General features: G+C 35.7%; 1 protein-coding gene across 1 annotated transcript in view; it reads right to left on the bottom strand.

Annotated features, from left to right (window-relative positions):
• LOC131854078 (uncharacterized protein K02A2.6-like) overlaps window positions 1-19980 on the bottom strand; it is a 37691-nt gene extending 17711 nt beyond the window's left edge. The window contains exon 1 of the mRNA XM_059205201.1: window positions 19888-19980. Within this exon, the coding sequence (XP_059061184.1) occupies window positions 19888-19980 (93 nt within the window). The remainder of the gene's footprint in view (window positions 1-19887) is intronic.
• Window positions 19981-23899: the final 3919 nt, after the last annotated feature.

The raw sequence follows: 23899 nt of genomic DNA, 5'->3' as shown, positions 1-23899 counted from the left end.
CATCTAGACTCTAATTAAGCTAGCTAAAGCTTGAGTTATGGGTACTAGACAACTGATACAAATACATAGAAAACACCCAGACCGATACAAACAATCATACTTATGAATACAAATGTTTGTGCCGTTCGAGGAACCGAACTTGCGACCATCGGACGTAAAGCGGTGTGCTAAACCACTAGACCACCGAGGTCGTCAACTAAGGAAAAGGATATTGTTGCTTACATCCGGACCAAAAGTAACCTAACATTGAGGGTGACGCAGCTGGAGTCAAGTCACAACGCGAGCTTCAAAGCGTTCGTGGCCCGGGTCCCCACCAACATGCTGCCCACCTTCATGAAGGAGGACTACTGGCCGAACGGTGTGGTGTATCAGCGCTGCCGTGGTGGATTGCCGTCGTCAGTGTCGTGACCGCAGAGACAATTTTATTTACATATTTTACTATTATTTCTTACTAGCTGTTCCCGCGACTTCGTGCGCGTGGAAGTTAACTTTATTTTGCTAAAATAAAAGATTTTTTCTAAAATAAATGTAGCCTAAGTTACGCCATATTACATTAGCTACCTGCCAAAAAAAGTCCCGTCAAAATCGGTCCAGCCATTTCAGAGATTACCCGGAACAAACAGACCGACAGACAGACAGACAAAAATTGTAAAAAATTGTTATTTTGGTGTATGTATTTATATTCATAAGCATGTAGTAAAAAACAGTTATTTCAATATTACAAGCAGACACTCCAATTTTATTTATATGTATAGATGTATGTTAGTCTGTAAGGTATTTATAATATAGGGCATGTAGCCTGAATAAAATAAATAAATGTAATAAGAAAAAATTTTTGTCAATTCCTGCATTTTCGCGTTTAATTTCATAATACAAAATTACTGAAATGAAATATTAAATATCTTTTTTTATGTAATTGGAACTGCTGCAAGCTGGCTCGCCTGATAAACAGCAACTATCACTTATACACATTAACACTACTATCGATATCACGTTATCATCATATCACATATTATCAGGAAATTGAATGAACATGTAAGACACGATTACTCAGGAGATGTCAGTCTGGAAGATTAAAATGTCATGCTTGTTCATTACATAGTATAAAACAAAGTCGCTGTCGCTGTCTGTCTGTCCCTATGTATGCTTAAATCTTTCAAACTATGCAATGGATTTTGAAGCGAATGGTTTTTTTAATATATAGAGTGATTCAAGAGGAAGATTTATATGTATAATACATGTACACCCGTGCGAAGCGGGGACGAGTAGCTGGTATCCTATAAGTTCACTTTCATTTTCCTATTAATAACAATATAATATAATTTACACAGCGCCATCTAGTTCCAAACAAAGCAGAGAACTGATTGATATACTTAGATACATTTTTTTGTAAATACATACAATCATACTGACGAATACCAACGTTTATACCGATATACTCGATATAGAAATCGAACTCGCGACCTTTGGAATTAAAGTGTAGTCCTAAACCACTTGACGGTAACACATATACTATCCAATATGTATGTAATATATATGTACTATAAACTGATTCTGAATTATTATATTAAGTTGTTGAATTATATAAGATAGTGACAGCGGGCGGTATGGTGCGATGATAGGTCGGTGCTCGTATCGGGCAGAGGAAGTGAGGGTCGCTGTGTGTGTGTGTGTGTATGTGTGAGGTGACACCTGTTCACCGCACTGATCCGATAATGCGGAGGAAGCCAGACGAGTGCGGCGCCATAGCCGCTGAGATAGGGCGGCCACCTCGGTCGACACACACGGCTAGGTACCAACAAGTCAAAACCTAAATATACCACTATGTATCTACCTGGAATCTACAAACTTCTTAATAGGTAACACAGTGTACCGTACTCACGAGAAGACTTCTGAATGAAGTCGAAATACTTTTGTTTTCTTTTTTTTCGGACTGCTCTAATGCTGTTGGCCGCAGCTGGCCTTTACAGCTTCACCGGACGTTAGGGGGCGAGTGCAGATGGCACTCCAAACCAAGGAAGGACTTATGGAGCGGCTGAAGACCAACTCCTGCCTGACGGATACGACTTTAGTCTGAGGGCACCACTAGGGGTTCGAACCTCGGCTCAGACCGTCGTAATATCGATCCCCGTTTGAATTGGACGGGGGATCGATCGGAGGGGAGTCGAAATACTGAAATATATCACTATTTATGTAACTGGAATCTACGAACACAATGCACTGTACTAATGGTGGACTGCCTTTGCCACCACTGCCAACAAAATGACATTAGGTGTTAAGTCCGCAATATATATATATATATATATATATTGTGTATGACACAAGCAAAAAGTGTATTAAAGTTATTTAAATAAAAATAAAAAATATAATTTATTTACATATATTTCTTATCGTAATATTAGTAATTATTTTGAAATTCAGCTATCAAAGTTTAAAGAGATAAATACATATAAGACTTAAATTTCTGCGTTATCTAATTATCATCAGTCACTGTCACACTTCCAGGTCACGGGCTCCCGGCTCAAGGAATTTAAACTCTATTACCTGAAAGAAAGTGTTAAAATGCACCGTCCTACACAGGTGTGTACATGTATGATAGGGTTGATAACCTCAAATTAAAAAAAAAACAGGTTTTGATTTTGGAAAAAGCAGGAGAATTCGGTTTAAAAGATGCAATAGTTAAATTAATACTTATTAATATTATAAATGCGAAATTAACCTTGTCTGTCTGTCTGTCTGTTTGTCTCGCTTTCACGCCAAAACCATTAAACGGATTTAAATGTAATTTGGTATATGTACATATAGTTTAGACCCTGAGAAAGGACATAGGCTACTTTTTTATGCCAAAAAGTAAGGGGTAGTTTGTAAGGGGTTGAAAGGGGAGATTAAAGTTTGTATGGAAGCATTGTCATATTTAAAGTTAGAAGATTGAAACTTATTTTTTATATTTAATCAACAGCCTAAAAAATAAGTTAATTAATAGCTAATTTTAGTCTTGAAATTTCCAAGAATCCAAGACTAAAATTAGCCAAATCGGTTCAGCCATTCTCGAGTTTTAGTGAGACTAACGAACAGCAAATTATTTATATATATAATATATAGATAGATTGTAATTAAATTCTATATACATATATATGAAATTTAAAAATAAACCGAACTTTTAAATTTAAAACCTACAACCCCACTTAAAACCTATTCAGGACGTCCAGAGACTACGTAAACTAGGACATGTCCTACGAAAATAGGACGGTTAGCTACTCTAGCATATGATACTCGTATTAACACCACGTAATATGTACACAGTGGCTCGGCCGAGATATAAACTCACTCATACCGCGATCACTTTCCTGATACCACACCTTACTTACTCTACGACGATCAATTACAACATTTCCTATAAAAACATAAGTATTTACTTTATGATAACATGGCGTGAACAACATTCAGCGATATATATGTATATATAAGTTCAATAAACTTATATATATATATATACATATATATAACTATCTTGTACTCGTAAAAACAACAGTAAAAAAGTTTAAAAAGCCAGTTTATTTACAATATATACTATATATAGATTACAAAGTAACTTTATTATTATCTATACATATAAATAAAATTGGAGTGTCTGTTTTTAATATTGAAATAACCGGTTTTCACTACATGCATATAAATATAAATACGATACATATACCAAAATAATATTTTTTAGAATTTTTGTCTGTCTGTCTGTTTTTTCCGGGTAATCTCTGATATGGTGGGACCGATTTTGACAAAACTTTTATTGGCAGGTAGCTGATGTAATAAAGAGTAACTTAATCTACTTTTATTTTTGAAAAAATCTCTAATTAACTTTTTACTTTGTTGTTTTTACTTTGTTAAATTCCACGCGGACGAAGTCCCGACTACAGCCGTTAATTCTACGCGGACGCTAGTTATTATATATATATATAATAACTATATATATATATATATATATTTATAAACAAACTTAAACGATCCATCAGAGGGTAGCAAGTGAAAAACTATAAGTTGTATGGAAGTGATGGAAGTGTCCGCCAACAGAACTGAATCGGCGCTCGTTGACGTGAGTGCGGTGCTAAAATTACATTTCCAGTTCCTGCTTATAAATAACTGTCTTTATATTGCAGCGCCACAAACGACGACACCGGCCGTGCCGGGCCCGATAAGGAAACTGGAAGCTCTTAGACAGACGACGAACATTTTTATATTCTCCCGAGTCAGTAAACAATATCTGACCTTTCAATGTACATACGTACCTACGCAGGCTAGGAAATGCAAGGAATCTAACAATTGCTATTAATAAATCGTCTTTTATTCGATAAACTAGCGAGCCGCCCCGGCTTTGCACGGGTGCAATACTGATACTAAATGTACCTACCTACTACAGAATGTCCTTATAAATAACGTTTACAACATTTTTGTCATTAGACAGTACAAACGTGTTGATTTATCTCATGAGGTTCAGCCAGTGTTTGCAATGTAAGCTCAAACATGTTTTTATTTACATCACATTAGAAACATCTAAATTTATCAGTGTTTCTCTACAATATGATACATGTATTATATATATAAACCTTTCTCTTGAATCACTCTATCTATTTAAAAAAATACTGCTTCAAAATCCGTTGCGTAGTTTTAAAGATTTAAGCATACATAGTGACGGACAGACAGCGACAGCGACTTTGTTTTATACTATGTAATGAAGTGATGATTAATCAATAGAAGTGTATAGAATTTAAAAGAAATATTCAAGAATATCAATAAGACATAGCTTGTAGAGATAATAGAGCAAGAGTCCACGACGGCCAGACATACGTCTTATTAGTAAACGTGAAAGTTCTTGTATGTGTGTCCCCAACACAGGTAAGAACGATCCCCAAACATGAAACCTGGATCGTGGTTCCTTTGGCAGGTACCAGGTAACAACGGTGTGAAAATTTCATATCAAATTCGTTATTTTAAGAAACTCCACATTTTCATGTATTGTTCGTAGCATTATTACAACTTGCGCTGCTCATTGCCAGACACTTAGTGTAGTTCCAACCCAATATACGGTTCCAATGAGTATGGTAGGATGAAGACGTATGTCTGGCCGTCGTGGGCTCTTGGGCTATAAGCTCGCCTTTTGTTTGCATATATTTATATTTTTCTTTTTTGTAATTATTTGTTTTTTCATGCACAGTATAGAGTTTTATTATTATTACTATCTACTCGCCCCGGCTTCGCACAGGTGTACAAGTATTATATACATAAACTTTCCTCTTGATTCTATTCAAATGTATCTAGTAAAAAAACAGCATTAAAATCCGTTACGTAGTTTTAAAGATTTAAGTATATATGATTGCTTGATATAAGGGATGGACAGACAACAACAGCGACTTTTTTTACACTATGTACTGATATCTCACGATAATATTTATTTAAAAATGACCAACTTTCAAATGTATTTTCATATGCGATTCATTTGAATTTATGTTAATAAAGATACAATATCATTTAACTTTAACTATATACATTAAATATCTGTGTGTCATTGAAGTTGATCAACGTATTTTAAGATCATTTGAAAAGAATAAGAGCTGAGTTTCTTGTCAGTCCTTCTTAGCTCGAAAGCACTTCAAATCTACCATCAAAGATTTGACATGTCATAAATCTGTAATAGATCTACATAAATAAAGATCACCTTTGATCGATGCTCCGTGCAATTCAAACGGAGATCGAAATTACGACGGCCTCAGCCGAGGTTCGAACCCCTAGCGGTGTCCTCAGACTAAAGTCGTATCCGTCAGGCGGGAGTTGGCCTTCAGCCGCTCCATAAGTCCTTCCTTTGGTTTGGAGTGCCATCTGCACTCGCCCCCTATCGTCCGGTGAAGCTGTAAAGGCAGCTGAGGACAACAGACTCATGAAATACTTAGTTTTCTTTGTATTGTTAATATAAAATAGTTTTATTAGATTTAGTAATGGTAGTTAATTAATAAGTAACATAATCTCTGTAACATGCTTTAGGCAGCATTAGATAATTACTGGAATCAGTGGTTAACGTAGAGGATAACATATTAGTTAAAATTTATTGGAAAATAGCCTTAAGCCACATGTATAAAGTATAACTGTTTGTCGACCTAAATAAATGAAAAAAAAACAGCATTAGAGTAGTTAAAAAAAAGAATAAAGATATTTTGATTTGATTTGGTACAGTGCGTAGCGGTTTTTATGTTGATTGTCGCATGCCTAATCCTTGTTAATTAAATATAAGTAAATCAATATTTATTTAAAACAGCAACACACAAGTTTCTTGCTTGTTCTTCTTGTGATGAATCTGCATTCCGAATAAGCGGTAGAATCAAAAAACTTGACCATTCAAAAGTGCTTATATTAAGTTTATTTGAATAAAGATTATTTCTATTTCTTATTTCTGCGGCTTTCTTAACTTGATGGTCGTGTTGCAAGCAACAGTCATCTAGTGATATGAACAGTACCTGTTCTATAAACTTCAGAGAATATACTTCTCATAAGGATGCACGAAGTTGGCACTCATAAACATGTTGACGTATCTCTGGTGTCAGTAATATATTCACGGTCCTTTCAAACCAAAACAATGTGCGGCTGCTTCACGACACAAATAGACAAAAGGCAGCTGAAAACAAAGGCTGTCAATACTAAATATTGCATTGTAACTAAAGCTACTTATTAATATACTAGCTACTCGCCCTGACTTCACCCGGGTGTACATGTATTATACATATAAACCTTCCTCTTGAATCACTCTATCTATTAAAAACAAAGCTTTAAAATCCGTTGCGTAGTTTTAAAGATTTAAGCATACATAGGTACGGACAGACGCGATCGTGACTTTGTTTTATACTATGTAATGATATTTGTAATTTCCAATTCCTTCCTTGAATTCCTTTCTGCATACTCAGTAACCAGTACTGAGTATGCAGAAAGGAATATCCAATTTGATGAAAACTGAAGATCAAAGCATCAAATTTAGTTATCGAACCGTGATCTCATCTGTAGTATAACATTTAATCTTCAGAGCAACATGTACGTAGTTGTAATTTTGGTACATAATAATAATAATAATAATAATAACCTCAGGACAATTTACACAGCGCCATCTAGATCCAAGTTAACCTATCTAAAGCTTGTGTTATAGGTACTAGATAACTGATACGTATACATTGATATCTTTTTTTTCGAAAATACATACATATTATACATAGAAATCACCCAGACCGATACAAACAATCATACTCATGAATACAAATGTTTGTGCCGTGCGAGGAATCGAACCCGCGACTATCGGACGTAAAGCGGTGTGCTAGACCGCTAGATCACCGCGGCCATGTATAAGTACTTTCAATTTACTAAGTTTAAATAGAGAACTTTCTATTTTGGATGCACTGAAAGTTTAAAAGATTCTGCACGAACGAAATTACAAGAACTGCCTCGTCAAACTATTTACTTGATGCAATTGTATGCAGAAACCGTATGCGAAGTTACATTCATATGAATTTTGGCATATGCGATGCAAACATTACCGAGAGGGTACTCTTGTTGAAATGTATTTTATATTCACTTTATCTACTACAGTACTCAAATATGCGGATATTAAAATTTTATCCACTTAAAAACATTTATGGCAACGATAAGCTGAATAATAGCAGCAAGTGACTAACGGGATATGTGTTGTGGAAACTAAGTATCTAAGGACGAGGTATCTAGGTATATAATCGAGTGATTTATGATATAACCTCGATTAGAGACTGACGATGGGTTGAGACAAGCACTTGGACGCACACCTGCCGGGCATGCTCCGATTTAGTGGGGCTCTACCCGTCCCTGCTGCAGCCTATCTGCCGCACAGCGAGGATATCGCTTTTTAATCGCAGGAAACATTTTACTGGCCGTTGGCTCTTATAGTTATTGCAGTATAAACTTAAGATTAATTCTTGTTCCATTAAGTTTGATGTGTCGTGAAGTTTGAGTGTCCTTCTTAACTAGATACGAGCACGGAACACGCCGATCTTGCACTAAAATTTGGAATTTCTTGAAAATTAGTGCCTGACTGAAACAAAAATGATAACGAATAAACTGGTTTTAATACTACATCTAGTAGATTAGATAATAGTAATATCTCACACAGGAACAAACTATAAAATCACTTCAAAGATAACAAGTACTTTACTATGAAGTAGCTGTATAATTTCGTTGATATATAATAATTCAATTTTAATTTTAAAATGATCAATAATGAAGTAGTCTTAATAATTTTTGAGTATAATTAGATGAAACTCAGACTACTGATACTGATAGTACTGATGTAAAGACATCAGGTAAAATTTTCAGATAGGTTGTGTAGATATTTTATTATTACATATATTATCATTATATGTATGTATTCAATATAGACACAATGAATGGCACTTATACAAATTACCTGCAACATTTTTTTTAGAAAAAAAAAATTCTATATCCATGTAAGCTTATCCTTTATCCTTGCTAATAGAGTAGATAAAGGAAAAGAAACAGTTTTTTTAACGGATTACAATGGAATGGTGCACTGCCTGCGATAACGGTTTACGCTGGCGGGGCACCAGTGGAGGATGATAAGATGAACATGAGGTCAGGTCAGTTAGCCCATCGTGACAAATTCACCAAGAATTTATCACGATGGTTTCCAGGGGGAACCACGTGGAGGTCAACCTGACACGGTACATTGCTAGTAATCATCAATCCACATTACTAACAATCCTCTTTCCCCCCAAAATAAACAGTTGAGAGAGTCAAATATATTCAACAGGTTAAAATGTAATGAATAAAATAAACTACTGTAATATGGTATACATATAAATAAAATTGGAGTGTCTGTTTGTAATATTGAAATAACCGTTTTTTATCACATGCATATGAATATAAATACGGTACCTACATACACCAAAATTTTTTTTTACAATGTTTGTCTGTCTGTCTGTCTGTTTGTTCCGGCTAATCTCTGAAATGACTGGACCGATTCGAATGGGACTTTTATTAGCAAATAGCTGATGTAATAAGGAGCAACTTAGGCTACTTTTGTTTTTGAAAAATTCTCTAATTAGCTTTTACGTTAAATTCCACGCGGACAAAGTTGTATTAAGAAGTACAGCTAGTATTAATTATGTTGGTGCACAGCAGTATAGACGCCGAGTGGCAGCTTGTCAACTGCAGCGCGTTGTCAGCACTTCGGCTCCTGGTGAGCTCCGTCTCAGTGATACGTATTCATTTGCACGTGTCGCGACCTGCTTGAGTACGGCGGCCGAATACACTCTGCGAAACTTAACCTGACATCATTATTATCTAAATAAATATTATTTTAAATTATATTTTTTTTAAACGAAGTAAATATCGAGACATCAAGACAGTGTATCTAAGATACTGGCAGCGTTGCCCCTCTAGGCGAACTTACACTTACAAATTCTCGGGTCTCAGGTAACCTAAGAATATATTTGATACCATTTCTATTCGGTGTTTTTTTTTTCTTATCGCAATAAAAAATATACTGCTATATAGGTCAGAAATATATTTGGATGATGATTTTACAGGTTTTGATTTGTGATCAGCTTCACCACCACTTCACATCACATCACGCATTGTGGTTTTTTTTGGACAACTCTTATGCTTTCGGCCACAGCCTTTGCAGCTTCACCGGATGATAGGGGGCGAGTGCAGATGGCACTCCAAACCAAAGGAAGGACTTATAGAGCGGCTGAAGGTCAACTCCTGCCTGACGGATACGACTTTAGTCTGAGGGCACCACTAGGGGTTCGAATCTCACGATCGATCCCGTTTGAATTGAACGGGGGATCGATCGGAGGAGATGCATTGTGGCATCATCAATCACACGCACAGCGCTTACCACGTCTTGTTACTACTCGTAGAATCATATTGTAATAGTAACGATTAATCCCAACCAATGTCTTGAACGAGTGAAGCTTACTAACACGTCCGGACAGGTGGCGGCGGCGACTGGGTAACTTGTACTCCCTAAAATATGGTTAAACGCAATGATCATCCATCATGCTCGTGAACGGATACTACTTGGAGGGATTAGTCTGCTACAGTTGTTATGACTGAAGTATTTTATTACTAGCTGTTCCCGCGACTTCGTCCGCGTGGAATTTTATTTTATTTTTCTAAAGTGAAATATTATTTCTAAAATAAAAGTAGCCTAAGTTACTCATTAATACATCAGCTACCTGACAAAAGGTCAAATCGATGCAGCCATTTCAGAGATTAGCCGGAACAAACAGACAGGCAGACAGACAGACAAAAATTGTAAAAAATGTTATTTTGGTATATGTACCGTGTTTACATATTTGAATAAATAATTTTTGAATTTGAATTTGAATTTGGAAACTTATAAATGTAGCAGTAGGTTTACAAGCAATATTCAAAACCTATTTTGATTTGAATCCAGGTTTTAGTTAAAAATGATAACGAATCCTGCATATAGATAAGGTTATAAGTGGGTCGTGTTGCGTAGGTAAGTATGTTTACCAGTCAACAGCGGAATTAAGATTCAAATCGCAGTCCTTTCAGAGCCGCGAGACGCTCACGGCGGCATGTTATTTTAGATTCATCGAGATTACATTCCCTAAATATAGAATTCACCCTCGACGAACCCGCGACCGCGCCGCGCCGCGCCGCGCCACCACGCGCTCCTCCGCCGCGACCTCTCTATATAGTTAATTAACATATATCGTTGCACACACGTACAATCTATACATATAAAGAACATTGAAGTGCACGGGATTTTTATTTAATGTTAGACATAGACACCTATATAAATATACATTGTATATAAAATGGCTTTAAAAAAAAAAAGTAATTCAAATTAGTTTCTTGACAGTTCTTCTCAGTTGGATCTATATACCGAACTGGACCGTAGGGAAAAAATTTCAATTATAATGTAAAAATTTGACGTTCATAAGCAACTAAAATGTCCTACATGAATAAATGATTTTTAAATTTGAATTGGAGTGTATGTTTGTAATATTGAAATAACTGTTTTTTTACATATGAATATGAATACGGTACATCAAAATAACATTTTTTACAATACTTGTCTGTCTATTAGTTCCGGCTAATCTCTGAAATGGCTGGACCGATTTTGACAGGTAGCTGATGTAATAAGGAGTAACTCAGGCTACCTTTATTTTAAAACAATTAAAATAAATTCCACAGGGACGAATTATTTTGTATTAGTTAAATAATAGTTGCTAGTCTATGGTAATATCATAAAGCTCAAGAGTTTATTTTTTTGGACGCGCTAATCTCAGGAACTACTGGTCCGAATTGAAAAATTATTTTTGTGTTTGATAGTCTATTTGCCGAGGAAGGCTTTAAGCTATATAACATTACGTTACGACCAATAGGAGCGGAGCTGCATGTAAATTATTGCAAAATGGTCAGCTAGTGTTAATATACATATAAACAGTGCGGGAAAGTAATACCGAAACTAAAATCTAACATAAAAACGTAAACGTAACTCGCAAGCGAGATTCTTAGTTTAGTTCAGTAGTCAATTGTTTATTATTATTATACTATCTTACTCAAATCTGAACGGGTTTCGATAATTAGAAGTGAAACACACAAGTTTCATATTCGTTCTTCTTGTGATGATACAGCTTTCCGCATGAGCGGTATATTAAAAAAAATGTAATGACTATTCAACGTAAAAAGTGCTTCAATGTAAGTTTATTTGAGTAAATAATTTTCTTTTTTATTCTGTTCTGTTCTATTCTATTCTACTTTTGCAATTAATAGATTTTATCCCCATATTTGCTCTATGCAATAACATTTCTCTGCATCGTTGTTGGCTCATATTTAGACAATGCACCTTGGCGAAAATTATTCAGTTTCATGAATAACGTTGTGTTTCGGCTTTGTGTGCTCATTAGGAGTAAGCTCGTACAGGTTCAGTTGTCATTAGTCGGCACTGACGCGACGTGTTTATGACGTAGCATCAACAAGACAAACAAACAGCGGCGCGGTGCATATCAGGAAGTAGAGGACACCGGCCACACTAATATAATGTTATGATTTATGAACCACTAGCTCTCTTAGTGAAGACAACGGCGGATCCAGGGGGGTCAAGGGGGTCATGAGGGGTCAGGACACCCCTGAGCCCAGGACTTAGACCACTAATTGAACATAATGATTTTATTTATATATTTTGTCACCATACAGATTTTATTAATATTTTTAAGTACAGTACTTACGTACATTAATAAAATACCTACTTTTTACTTGTATCTATTGTTATCAAAATTAAATTATAAGTTCTTGACTTGACCACGACTATGTGACCCCCTCCTGGCGCCAAAGCTGGATCCGCCCTTGAGTGAAGAACGAAGATGAAATCAGTTTGCTTAGATGATTTGTTGGAAATAGAAATAGAAATAATCTTTATTCAAATAAACTTAATATAAGCACTTTTAAATAGTCAAGTTTTTTTTATTCTACCACTTATTCGGAATGCAGATTCATCACAAGAAACTTGTGTGTTGCTCTTTTAAATAAATATTAATTTACTTATATTTAATTAACAACAAGGATTAGGCATGCGACAATCAACATAGAAACCGCTACGCACTTAATCTCTGTTCAATCATCTCTCTCTGTTGGAACATGTAACCTCTATGTTCAAAGTCTTGAACTACTATTTTAAAATCTTATTTTTTTTTTAGAATTAAGTGGAAATTAACTACTGTGTACCTGTTATATATTTATTGTACTTTTTTAAATTTAAGAGCCTTTCTCCCTTTGTTTCTATTGTTGTCACTTTAGGAATACAGAATTTAAGATTACATCGTTTTATTTCAAATAAAATTAATATACAGTCTTTGAGAACTCAGTTGTTAAAAACTCTTGGTAGTTTCTAGGTGAAATTTCGTGTAAGTTAACCCTATGATAGGGTTGCCAGACTCAAATTTTAAAAACCAGGATTGAAAGTCCAAATAACCAGGACTATCCATTTAAAAACAAAACGCAGTAATAGTGTTGCAATAGTTATATCAATAAGTAGTAAAATTCAAGTAATTAATATAATCAGGTTTTTAATAAAAAGTATTTGATACAATTATACTGTTGAAATCGAGTATTTTAAAACCCAAGACGCTGACAAATAACTATTCAGGACTTCCCAGGAACTTAAAAAACTAGGACATGTCCTGGGAAAACAGGGCGGGTGGCTACTGTACCCTACGGGGATGCTAGCAGTGGCAGCAAAAATATGAATTGCTAACAAACCTCTGGGGTGTAGTGGTGTAGTGAGTCGTGAGTTTTGACGCCTGTGCCGTGCCGTGTGCGGGCGGTGTCGCTGGTGGCTGTGATGAGTAATAAAATTAGACACGTTCCTGCAGCCCGTCTCAACTACAAATCTGTTTTTAATTTATTTACGAGGGTTCACGACCGAGCGCCGTCTGCCGCTCGCCGCGCGGGGCCCGCCGCCCGACCGCCGCCCGCCCCGGCTCCACCGGCTACACGCATAAACATGCGAACGTAAGTATCGTAACCTGAGTTAGCTATGACCATAGCTTTAAATACAATAATATACAACTAAAACTATTGTACATACATTTGTTGAAGACGTTTTAAAATAAAATAAAATATACAAGATTCTACTAATATTTGTGCTTGTGTGGTGGTCTTAGCACACCACTTTAGAATTAGAACCCGCGAACATCGAATGGTCGCGGGTTCGATTCCTCACACGGCACAAACATTTGTATTCATGAGTACGATTTTGTATCGGTCTAGGTGTTTTGTATATTTATATATATATACAAATGTATGTATGTATTTATGAAAAAAATATATATATTTGTATCAGTTGTCTAGTACCCATAACACAAGCTTTAGTTAGCTTAACTTGGGTCTAGATGGCGCTGTGTGAATTGTCCTGAGATTATTATTATTATAGTTTTCACTTTACAATAAATCACCTCACTTTAGATGGTCGTCAAAATTAATCATTGTTTAGTGGAAATCATTATCATCATTACATCCCTATGTATGCTTAAATCTTTAAAACTACACAACGGATTTTGAAGCGTTTTCTTTTAATAGATAGAGTGATTCAAGAGGAAGGTTTATATATACAATACATGTTCACCCGTGCGAAACCGCTGCGAGTAGCTAGTATACAATATAAGGTATAAGGCTAAACTATCTTCTCCCAAAACAATATAAAGTACAGCCTAAAAAATCTTCACTCATAAGACAAATCTGAAATTTCCCAAGCTCTTACTTTGCGAAATCGTGAACCCAATTTTAACAACTATTACAACATTTTATTACCTTTACTTCGTAACAATAATTGGACGAGTTTTGAATATTTTAAGATAAGTTCATGAATGTTAATCACCATGAACTTATGTGAAAGTGTTCCTTGAAGGTGTGATGTTGTTTTTGCACTGCTGGGACTCGTATCAACCAGTTTATGAAACGGCGCGGTTGGGCCGACCCGCGCCACCTAATTACACTGGCTAAGAGAGATTCAAGTATGATACTTGACCAGCGGGTAAGACCGTTATCAACTACTGATAACAGATAACCCTCTGCACATGTATAATAATAATAATAATACAGGACAATTCACACCCGGCTAAGCTTGTATTGTGGGTACTAGACAACTGATTATTACTTAAACACTTTTTTTTAATAAAAATCATTTAAGATTTATTTAACTAGGACATTTTAGCCACTTATTATATTTATTCTATGTGCACAATAAAGAGTTTATTATTATTTTTGTTTATATCAAAAATAATTTATTCATTCATCAAGACATTTTAGCTGCTTGTATGACCGTCGTGTGTATTGTATTAATATTTACCGTACCGTCTAGTTCAGCATACATAATTAATTTAGAAGAACTGACAACGAACTCAACTGAAATCCATTTTTTAAGCCAGTTTAAATACTTACATAATATACATAGAAACACTCAGACCAATACATACAAATAGCACTCTTAAATACAAATGTTGGTCATGCCTATCATTTGCCTAACGAGCGCCACCCTTATAACACAATTTATATAAATACATAGATTTTAATTTGTAAATACATACCTAATATACATACAAAACATCTTGACGGATACAAACAATCATACTCATGAATACAAATGTTTGTACTGTACGAGGAATCGAACCCGCGACCATCGGAAGTGAGACGTGTGCTAAACCGCTGTACCACCGAGTCCGTCTATATATTATATATTATTAAAGGAGCGGTGTGTGTTCATAGAGAGTACGTACGTACATGGGGCCGCGGCCGGTATCGCGCGGCGCCGCCATGCCAGTCCACACCGCTACTTACTACCAAGATTATTTGGTTGATAAGACGATCAGTATCCGGTCTCTAATGTGTGTAATCACATCACTACACACCACATATGTATGTGATACTAGCTATACACGCGACTTCGTCCGCGTGAAATTTAACTTTATTTCTCTAAATAAAAGTAGCCTAAGTTCTCCATATTACATCAGCTACCTGCCAAAAAAAGTCCCGTCAAAATCGGTCCAGCCATTTCAGATATTAGCCGGAACAAACAGACTGACAGACAAAAATTGTAAAAATTATATTTTGGTGTATGTACATATACGAATTTATATTCATATGTAGTAAAAAACGGTTATTTCAATATTACAAACAGACACTCCAATTGTATTTATATACCATATATAGATAACACGATGTTTACAAATCTTCATAAATCTGTTTCATAATGGAACAGACCAGGGCTGTCACACACTAAATTGTTAGTCTATGAACTCCATAGTAGGTAACACAATGCACCGTACTCACCCTGTAAAAGACATTCCAATTAAGTCGAAATATGAAACAATAGTAGTATATTTATATTAAATTCTACAAAAGGTTTCGAGAGACACAACAGCATGAGGTTTTTAAAGTAAGGTATTTTAAGGTTTCTTAAGGGTCGGCAACGTGCACGAGACAACTTGGTCTTTTAGTCGACCATACCTACTCCGATCGATCCCCCGTCCAATTAAAGCGGGAATCGACATTCCGACGGCCTGAGCCGAGGTTCGAACCCCTAGCGGTGCCCTCAGACTAAAGTCGTATCCGTCAGGCGGGAGTTGGCCTTCAGTCGCTCCATAAGTCCTTCCTTTGGTTTGGAGTGCCATCTGCACTCGCCCCCTATCGTCCGGTGAAGCTGTAATGGCCAGCTGCGGACAACAGCATTAGATTGTCCGGAAAAAAAGACCGTCGACCGTATGTAAAAGGATAAACAGAAGTTTCAAAAATAATATAGGTAACACAGTAAACAATATTTATCAAACTTACATGAGTTTGATAAATATTGTTAATAAATAATCTCAGGAAAATTTACACAGCGCAATCTAGATCCAAGTTAAGCTAGCTAAAGCTTGTGTTATGGATACTAGACAACTGATATAAATACTTCAATATTTGTTTTGTAAATAAATACATATTATACATAGAAAACACACAGACCGATACAAACTTGTTTGTGCCGTGCGAGGAATCGAACCCGCGACCATCGGTCGTAAAGCGATGTGCTAGACCGCTAGACCACCGAGGTCGTCAATGTAATATGTCACAGACAATTATACAGACTACGGACTGAGAACTGCTAACCACTTAGTCTATGGACTGCTCTCATACTCTTGCAGAAATTTCAAAGCGAAATTTAATTTTGTACACTTATTATGAAAGCTCCTTGGAAAATGCGCTGCGCTGTCAACAAATAGATAATAGTGTAGAAAAGCACATTAATCCAATAAACGAGGAGGTATATCTAATTCTACAAATAACGGAAGTTGGATCCAAACTATAGATATTGATGGTGTAAGTCTAAGGGAACTAATATTAAAATGGGCGTTCCTCAAGGTTCAGTCTTAGGCCCATTTCTCTTTTTAATTTATATAAATGACCTTCCCTGCATGGTAGAGAAAGTTGCAGATATAGTGTTATTTGCGGATGATACTTCGTTAGTGTTTAAATTGGTTTAATATATTGTAATTAGTGGAATATATTGCCTATCTGGAACTCTGGAGGTCCATGATGTAACACTATTAGTAACATTTGCCAACTAATCTAATACATGACCTTCATCTGCACTAAAGATTTTAATATCAGTGATTTCATGATGATATTTTTCCTTAAATCTCTACATATCCTTGACGTATATTATTTTTGTTTCTATAGTAGCTATATTGACGACCTCGGTGGTCTAGCGATTTAGTACACCGTTTTACGAGCAGGGCACATAGCTCGTAGGACAGATGGCCCATGGGGCAGTAAAGTCCTGGAGTGGCGACCGCGGACCGGAAGACGCAGCGTGGGAAGGCTTCTAGCAAGAGCAAGCTGGACCGACGATCTGGTCAAGATCGCTGGTAGGCGTTGGATGCGAGCAGCGCAGGACCGATCGTCGTGGAGATCTTTTGGAGAGGCCTTTGTTTAGCAGTATACGTCTTCCAGGCTGAGATGATAATGATGATGATCACAAAACGTATGAGAACTGCTAGCATGTTTCTAAATTTCACAGAGTCAAAGTATTAGAGCTGATATGGTTGATATATACACATCTTTCGCGCAGTTTGAAAGTTTCTACAAATCAATGAAGCCTGCTCTCTCCTCTAATTATCCGCAGCCGCACATCGCCCGGCCGGCCACAACGTGCACACCTCACACTTGTACAGTTACTTTGTTTGAGTTGAGGTAATGTCTACTGAAAGTCTTCTATATATATGTGTACAGAACTCCTGAATACATCCAGACTATGCCATGTCGGAATACATGAATACATGCCAGCCAGTGGTTCGGGTATACCCGGGTCGCTGACTACCATGAATGGCATTGTCAATTTTAATTTTAAATATTTAAAATTTTATAATATTTTTTATGTTACCATGCGCTTGTTTAACGTTTTGCCTTCTACGATCGATGTTATATGATTCGATTGTTCCGTTAATCTTCTAAGATATAAAATTCTCGTGTCACAGGTTTCGTGTTTATACTCCTCCGAAACGGCTTGACCAATTTTGATGAAATTTTATGTTCTAACTTTTACTAATTTTTATATCCCTAAGTGTTAAGAGTTTTATCAAAATACATTCAGTAGCTTTTCGTGAAAGAGTAACAAACATCCATACTCGCAAACTAGTATAAAACAAAGTCGCTGTCGCTGTCTGTCCCTATGTATGCTTTAATCTTTGAAACTACGCACCGGAGTTTTAATAGATAAAGTGATTTAAGAGGGAGGTTTATATATATAATACATGTACACCCGAGCGAATTCGGGGCGAGTAGCTAGTTAATAATATGGTAATGTTAGTGTACAATATTTCATACAAATATATCGTTCAATTCCGTGACGCTCAATTGGCTAATTTGTGAGAAGTGGCTGGAACCCGCTACATATATAAAGTGTAGCTATGTGTACATAGTTTGTGCTATAATTTGTTCGGCCACAAACCGGCGCGCTCACCATCTGTCTAATTGGCACTCTCGTTTGCTGTCTCTACCTCTAACTATACACTAGCAAATGCGCCACCCGCCACTTGTCTAATAAGCCTGCCTCCCGACTTGGACTAAGTAAACTATAGTAACATTGGGCTCCCTAAAATATGGTCGAGCACAGTGATGGCTGGCTCATCCGTCATACTCGTGAAAGAGTGCTGCTTGTAAGGTCTGGTCTGCTCTTATCACTACGACTGATTGTGTATTTATATTTGACCCTAATAAATTAGTGATGATTGGTCATTTGTATTCACACGTTTCGACTTGTAAAATGTAAAGTTACAAGGATTATTTAAAAGAGCAACACACAAGTTTCTCGCTCGTTCTTCTTGTGATGAGACAGCATTCCGAATGAGCGGTAGATTAAAAAAAAAACATTGTTAAGTCTATTCAAAAGTGCTTAATTTAAGTTATTTTTAGTTTTAGTTAGTATATTATATTTTTTAAGCTTTTTAATTTTAGGTTCTTAGTTTTACAATTAAGTTATATTAACATTAGAGGATATTAAACCGCATATTAATATTTAAGTTTATTTGAAATGATGATTTTCTATTCTATTCTATTCTATAGGTTATTATGAACAATTTTTAAACACTCCTTTGCAGTTTACTGATCTCCTGGACACATGAGGACGCTCAGAAAATACTAAAAACTGAAATATTATTTAAAACATAATGGGCCGTTCTGAGACATTGTAATAAACACACATAACAATATTTCCAGACACTATTCTCTTACACTCACGCACTACAAACTCAAACATGCAATATTACTATTATCTCTTATCGCCGTACCAATGTTAAGTTCATTTTCTTTCACTTCCACGCTACAAGCATAGCCTAGTGTGCTAGTGAGGGGTCATAGACAAACTGTATCTAAATTTTCCGAAATAAGGTTTTTTTTATTCAACTTCAATGCACACAATACAATATATAGTACAGTACATTTGGCGGACTTAACACCATGCGGCATTTTCTACCAGTCAACCATAGGTGGTGCAGAGAATAATTTTTATGCGTATTATTTTTATTTTAATTGCTTACTACATTCTTCTACAACTTTCTAAATTGCACTTTTTGCTCTTATTGTCAATTATTTCTATCCCGCTAAGGATTTTACAGACTCTACTATGATTCATAGAGACACAGATGCACAATATAATTGCAAAACAAAGTACCTACGAACAGGGAAACGATTGAACCGAGTAATGAAACACAAAAATTCTTGAGGGGGAGTAGGTTATCCAATTCTGCGTATCTCGAGGGGATCATAAAAGCAATAAATTTTCCTTCGGAATATAACCGTCTGCTCACTGTCGTGCTGTGCACGCTCCGCGGGGATCCTCCGCAGGAACGAGACCAGCAAAATATACGGAATATTGCACTGGTAACCCATGACTCGTCATCAAGACTTTATTGGTTCAATTGTACAGAGTAGTAGCAGTTTTAATTTAGAGTGACGCGTCCAAAACCCATGTTTATCTCATCTGTTAGTTCCACAAATTGATGGCCCCGTTATTATACTTAATTTAAATAAACACAAAGCAAAAGTTACGGAATGAATGTATGTCACAGTGCGGTTTCAGAGGAGCTTCCTCCCGCGTACACTTTCATTGTGGAATGAACTACCTGATGAGATTTTCTCACGAGACTACAGCATGGGGTTTTTCAAGAAGGGTATATTAAGGTTTCTTAAGTGTCGGCAACGCGCACGTGACACCTGGTGTTTCCGTCATCCATAGGCTATGGTAGCTATTTACCATCAGATGGACTATATTCTTGTTTGCCACCATAGTGGTATAAAAAATTTACGTATATGGCCAGGCCAGTGGTCTCTGTAAGCGCACCGGTAGAGTCACCGCTCGGTGTCCAATTTAACGCGATTTAAAAAGGTACTGATACAAATTGTTGTCATCTCCTTATTTGGCAACTACACGAGATGATCAACCATAGTGATGATGCAGCGACTTCACCCGCTTAGAAATTTAAATAAAATATTAGTAAGTTCTTGTGTTAGAATTCACATCATTATTGTAGTAAAAATCCGATATTTTAAAAATATATTAAAAGAAGGTAGTTTGTTTTTAGTACTAATGAAGTACCCAATGTAAGGATTATTACGAATATTGTAAATAGCGCCATCTAGTATTTATAGACCAACCTACTACACTGACTTCGGAGGTCGGTAGTTGAATAATCCTCTTTGGTTGGATGAGCCGCGGCATTCAGTCGACGAGTGCAGAGCGTGCCGGTTGTGTTTTGGATACTAAAGTGAATTGTATTAGGAATAGGTTTATCCCGATCTTAGTTGGACCTGGCGGGAAGCTGCAGGTAGTGAAGGTGAGTGTTAATGGATTCTAAAAGAGCCTTTTAAACCTACACCCGTGTCACAAGTCACGGGCACTACTTGGGGTTTCCCTTGCGGTAGCTGACTTCAAAGCCTCAGTCGTCCGTCATAATAAGTGCTTCTTACACTTGTTGGTGGTAAATATCCAGGAATACTTTCAATAATGTAGAGATTTATTTATTATTTATTTATTTCTATATAAATAAATAAAAAATGTAGAGATCACTGTGGGAGATGGAATGAGTGGACTGTACGCGTGATGTAAATCAAACAATGGATAGAAAATGGTAAATACTTATAATGAAGATAATGAAGTGTACAAACGGTTGTAAGGCAAAAAGTGACAATAAAAATATATCACAATCATTACATAGCATACAATAAAGTCGTTGTAGCTGTCCGTCCCTCACTATATATGTTTCAATCTTTAAAACTACGCAACGGATTTGGATCCGGTTTTTTTAAATAGATAGTGATTCTAAAGGAAGGTTTATATATATAATACATGTACACCCGTGCGACGCCGGAGCGAGTAGCTAGTTCTAAATAAAATACATTTAAAATTGATAGAAAAGTAAACATATAAAAATGTGCAAAGAGCTTGCATCAATCACTCTTCATATAATTGAATAATTCATTTATATTAAGGTTTTACATACATTATAAATGATTCCGACCACTGTATGAAATAATTAGTAATATCATATATCAGATAATTAACATTAATTAGTAGTCCGTAAATTATTACGTTACGCTGTTCCCGTGACTTCGTTCGCGTGGAATTTAACTTTATTTTCTAAGTTAAAAGATTATTTCTGAAATTAAAGTAGCCTAAGTTACTCCTTATTACACCAGTTAACTGCCAAAAAAAGTCCCGTCAAAATCGGTCTAGCCATTCCAGAGATTAGCCGGAACAAACAGACCGACACACGAAAAATGTTATTTTAGTGTATGTACAGTATTTATATTCATATGCATGTAGTAAAAAACGATTATTTCAATATTACAAACAGACACTCCAATTTTATTTATATGTATAGACTAGCCATTATCCAGTACAATATCCGCGTGGAATTTAACTTTTTTAAAATTAAAATAATAGAAATTTCTAAAATACAAGTACCTAGCTTAAGAATATACAGAATGTTAAACAAATAATTTGTATTTTTTTATTATATGTACCGTATATATTTAGCTTATAGCTAAATGCATATGAAAATGCATTTAGCTAAAAGCTCTTAGTTTTAAGTTATACACAGACACTTTAATTGTATTTATATTGTATTGACGACCTCGGTGGTCTAGCGGTCTAGCACACCGCTCAACGACCGATGGTCGCGGGTTCGATTCCTCGCACGGCACAAACATTTGTATTCATGAGTATGATTGTTTGTATCGGTCTGGTTGTTTTCTATGTATAATATGTATGTATTTATAAAACAATATCTATGTATATGTAACAGTTAACAATGTAACACAAGCTTTAGCTAGCTTACACAGCAGCAGCGACACACAAGCTTTCTTGCTCGTTCTTCTTGTGATGAGACAGCTTTCCGAACGAGTGGTAGATTAAAAAATGTAATGACTACTCAAAAGTGCTTCAATGTAAGTTTATTTGAATAAATGATTTTCTATTCTATTCTATTCTTAACTTGAGTCTAGATGAAGCTGTGTGAATTGTCCTGAGATTATTATTATTATTATTTATTTCTACTTACGTTTCTCTTCTCTTGCGAAAGAAAACACGATCAATATTTCGACACTAGCATCCACCTACGCACATATCGCTTTACTGCTGACCACACTCACCCAACACATACATACATACATTGAATACATTGTGACTTGAACAGCGAAAGGGCACCAAGCCTGCGTGGGCACCACTTTCATTCAAAAATTTAACTAAATTAATCTTTTAAAGCATTTCAACAGTTAAGTTCATCCGTGTAATTCTTTATTGGTCCTCTGTTCCTATTTACATCTTAATGATAAATAAGAGAAGAATTATAATATGCTAGCTGTAATGGATCGGTGGACTGTATGTGTGTCTGTATGATGAAAACACCTATATAATATTATAGTAAAATATATTCAATACAGTTGCGAACTGAAAGGACAATGAGAGAATAATATATAAGTTAGGCTATATCACTGTAAAGTTTCATCAAAATCCATTCAGTAGTTTTTGCATGAAAGAGTAACAAACATCCATCCATACTCACAAACTTTGGAGTTTAAAATATTATTAAGATATTAAAAAAAATGGATAAAATTAATTAAAAAAAAAATCTCTCATTCAATTTTATATATATATGATATAAATACGGTACATACACCAAAATAACATATTTTACAATTTTTGTCTGTCTGTTTGTTCCTGCTAATACCTGAAATGGCTGGACCGATTTTGACGGGACTTTTATTGGCAGGTAGCTGATGTAATAAGGAGTAAATTAGGCTAATTTAATATTTAAAAAAATTTCAGTTGTACGAGTATTATGCCTTTGTTTATTAATATTCAGATTTTCATTTTGCCCTCGTTATGAAGTTTATACACTTAGGTTTAAACGATGCATCATCAGGCAATTTATTGATCGACGCTCGGAAGCGTGGACCTGAGTCTTGAACACTCAGCAGACTACCCGAATCGAGAAACGTTTTGCTTTCAAACGAAATATCATCAGAAAATTTTATCCTTCAGATCTGGAAGCATAGGTTTAACACTTTTGCTGAACATAGCCAGCTAATATACAGCAGTAGAGCCAAACGCAATTAAAAAAAAATCGTAATTACAGATAGGGTTGCCAACCATACTTTATATAACGTAGGATACGTTTACTTTATTTTTGGTAATTATACTTTAACATAAAGTATGCAAAAATATTGTATTTTCAACCTTTACTGTGATGCGTAAAATAAAATACTCATTATGGGTACTTAACGATTTATAATTACTGAACGAAATGTT

This window comes from Achroia grisella, unplaced genomic scaffold (assembly GCF_030625045.1).
Source record: "Achroia grisella isolate CSIRO2021 unplaced genomic scaffold, CSIRO_AGI_Agris_v1 utg947, whole genome shotgun sequence".
Classification (NCBI taxonomy): domain Eukaryota; kingdom Metazoa; phylum Arthropoda; class Insecta; order Lepidoptera; family Pyralidae; genus Achroia; species Achroia grisella.
This window is presented reverse-complemented; position numbering and strand designations above follow the sequence as displayed.